Source organism: Mesocricetus auratus, unplaced genomic scaffold, assembly GCF_017639785.1.
Source record: "Mesocricetus auratus isolate SY011 unplaced genomic scaffold, BCM_Maur_2.0 Super-Scaffold_100707, whole genome shotgun sequence".
NCBI classification, from domain to species: Eukaryota; Metazoa; Chordata; class Mammalia; order Rodentia; family Cricetidae; genus Mesocricetus; species Mesocricetus auratus.
In genome coordinates, this window is record NW_024429269.1 from 15,171,499 (window position 1) to 15,175,278 (window position 3,780).

Below are 3,780 nucleotides of genomic sequence, written 5' to 3' on the forward strand. Positions count from 1 at the left end.
TTAGGTAGATGCACCCTTCCCCCTACCCCCATTTTAGGCAATTTGCTAACCTCAGAAGATTGTTGACCTATATTCTGAAAGTCAGTGATGGAATACCACACTCTTGGATCTTTTATTTGTCTAAGACACCTGGTATCCTTTGAATGGTGGTTCTGTAATTCTGAAGAATAGTTGTGATTGACGTATTTGTACTTTTACATTGTCTTACCTAGGAACTCCATTCCATGCCATTTCTAAGTTTCTTGTGTAGCCAGTTTGGTTCATGTGGTAATCCACTGGAAAAATCACACAAGCAAGGAATGTCAACACATTTTTAGTCACAACTGGATGACTTTGGGGGAAAGAGACAAACTTTTTCCATGCCTTACCCTACACTTGGACAGGTGTCATAAACCTAAAGGATAACTAACAGATTATTCTTAAATAAATAAATGAAGGATATGGGGGTTGGAGGAAGAATGGGAGGGATAACTGTGGTTAGAATGTAAAATGAAATTAAAAAATAAAAATAGAAAAGATTAATAAATGAATATTGTTTGTTTAAAGGAATATCACTACTTTAAATATACATTTGTTTCACATTTGAAACATTTACCATAAGAAACTCAACTCGGTAAAAGTTTTGTGAAAAAATGACAATTATATTACATGTATATTATTGGAAATATTTGAATATTGTGTTACTCGGTGGTAGAGCATATAGTCTATTATGCTTGAGGCTTTGGGGTCAGTCTCTATCACCTCAAAAATAGTAATAATAATAATAAACCCTCCCGTGCTTTGAAGAGAATGGTACCATAGGCTCATGTGTTTAAGTACTTGGTTCTCTGATGGTAAAGCTAGGAAGAGTTAGGAGGTGTGGTCTTGTCTTGAGATTTCAAAGGACTCAAGTCATTCTCAGTGACACTTTCTCAGCCTTGTGGTTGCGTCTCAGGATGGATGCTCTCAGTCATTGCTCCAGTACCATGTCCCCGTGCCATCCTCCCCACCATTATGGACCCTCTGTAACTGTAAGCCCCAAATAAGCTCTTCTGTAAGGTGACTATGCCACAGTGTCTCATCACTGAAACATAAAATTAACCAAGACAAACCCACCAAACTTGCATTACTAGAGAAATACAGAAATATTGAATACCCATGGAGATGAATGGGATTCCCCTTCCCCGACATGTGATTGTCCTATGTTCATCAAACAGATTCTGCATTACATTTGCTGCATGCCCTTTGTTGTTTTGACAGGATGCCTTTTTCTTAACTGTGCTTTCTCTGTATCTTTACATGTCAACACTATTTGCATAACCAATATAGTTCCATAAAGTTATAGGCACACAGGACCATATCTGCTAATAATGTTAAATTCACACAGGAACATATCACCCCATAAAATCATAGTCACACAGGAACATATCCTCCCATAAAATTATAGCTGCATGGGAACATGTCATCCAAGAGTATTTTTCTGAAGAGAGTAAAGTTTGAGCTAAATCTCACCCTCTTCGAAGAGGCACAAATGGCTTGTCTGTGGATGAACAGCATGCTCTTCACAGTGGAGACACTTTCCACCACCACAGCTCTTGAACTGTGTGTTCACTAAGGAATGACTCTGATGAGAGATGCTGTAAGACTCGCAAGAGGATCTGAGTTCAGTGCCCAACAGCTATGTAGAGTGGCTCACCACCCTCTTTAATGCCCAAACCAGGAAAATCCATGTACCTAGCCCTTGAGGGCACCTGCAGTCCTTAAAACACACACACACACACACATACACACACACACACAATCACACACACACAAACGCACATGTACACACATGCATACATGCATATGGATAGGCATACCATCAAAATATTAATTTTTTTCAAGTTGTACATTCCATCATAAAGTGCTGTTTCCATCCACGATTTATGTCACCAAAGTCTCCCTTGTCTAGTAACAGCTGCCCCCTACCACATGAACAAAAATGTGCAACCTCTCCATGTGCTGACACATTCAAACTGCTTCTTACCTGTACATCACTGAATCAGATAGACAAAGATGCTGCATACATTGTAGGAGACTAAGTTTTTTATTTTTGTTCTGGTGACACTTGGTTTTCTGAATTTCATTGTCAAATACAAAACTATGTGTTTCTAAATACAAAGTAAAAAATGTACAATAATGGTGTGGTGGTGGCGCATGCCTTTTATCCCAGCACTCCAGAGGCAGAGTGTAAGATCTGTAAGCTCAAGATCAGTCTGGTCTACAAGAGCTAGTTCCAGAACAGCCTCCAAAGTCACAGAGAAACCCTGTCTCCACAAACAAAAAAAGTACAATATTTAGGAGCCAGAAAAAAGGCAACAGGCATTGTCTCCCAAACACATCATTCAACAGGGGTGGTGAAAGGCACTGGGTACTGAGTGGTTTCGTCTGGCTTTGTTTTTCTCTATTCCCATCTAGGGAAACAAGCATGTCTCAGGAATCATTGTACGGTTTTAGCCTGCTATGTTACTTTCCTGGAAGCTGTGACCAATGCTTATATACGGTAGGTAGAGCAGCAATGACAGCCCAAAGTAATGGCTGCAGAGAAGTCCATCTGGGAGAACTAATAACTTTATTTAGGTTACTTACAGGAGCATGGATGATCGCAAGTCACTCAGCTATAGTCCTCCCCAGCATCTTACAGGTTTGTGTTTAGCTCCTCCTGCAGCCCCACACACTGTGCACTCAGAGCACAGAAGTACACAGCCGAGTCGCTCAGGTGCACAGAGGCTTTCTTCAGGTGGAAGGAAGAGTCGCTCTTGCTAAACTCAGCCTCAAAGCCATTCACGCCGTGAACAACGGGGTCTCCTGAGATGTATTTGAGGAGAAACTGGAGGCTGTGGCCATGGGGCTGCATGTACCAAAAGAGATAAGAAGCTCCACCATAGGAATAGTTGCATCTGAGCTCCACTGAGTCTCCTTCGAAGATGGTGACATGGGCATCAGCCTGGGAAACTGACTGTGCTTGGACGTCTCCTGCAAAATCAATGATAAATCAATAAACATGATGCAGACTTCATAGAGGAAAATATTCTTACTGAAATTCAAGTGAGAAAAACACCGATTCGTGTGCATCTATAAACAATGAGGATGTTTTACTCACCCAGGAAAAAATGCATCGCCAGGAATGAGATGAGTATTGGAAGCATGGATGAGCGCTGGGAACACCTCTGCTGTCTTTATGGAAAAGGTTGGCACATGAAGTTGCCAGTTCTTGAGGACAAAGGGCACAATGTTGACTCGATACTTTCCTTGTTTAGATAATATCCTAAAATAAAATAACCCTGCAGAAGTGATCCTAGTCCTGGGAACTTTCTGACCTCCGGCTGTCTTTAATTCTTCACTTCACTCAGCCAGATGCAAGGAGCACCTGCAGAAATGGAAGTGGCTACTGTGCAACATCGCCCTCTGGCGGCCAGTGCAGGAATAAGACTCTCAAGCAAATCATGTGTTCTTTTTGTCTAGAGCACACCCCATGTTTCTAAGCTGATCTGTGCTATGTTGAGTCCTAATCTAACGAGAAGAGGACACGCAAAATGGAAGGGTAATTTTCTTTCAAACAATTACGAGATAAAACTATCAAATTTGGAGGCCATTACCAGTTGAATATAAAATCATAAGTTGCAAGCAGCTGTGCTGCCTGAAACATAGTCAAAACCCAGAGATTGGAACTTTAAAGTGTGTTTTGTTGAATCTGGGAAGCTAGCGAAAAACCTGGCTACCCAGTATTTCCTCATTAGCATTTTTGTAGTGAATCAGACT

At 41.1% G+C, this 3,780-nt stretch overlaps 1 gene segment (V, D, J or C); it reads right to left on the reverse strand.

Moving 5' to 3' along the window:
* Positions 1-2,482: 2,482 nt before the first annotated feature.
* Positions 2,483-3,383, reverse strand: LOC110343809. The segment is given in 2 exon segments: positions 2,483-2,994; positions 3,122-3,383. Coding segments are annotated over 2 exon segments (384 nt in total).
* Between the last annotated feature and the right edge of the window lie 397 nt (positions 3,384-3,780).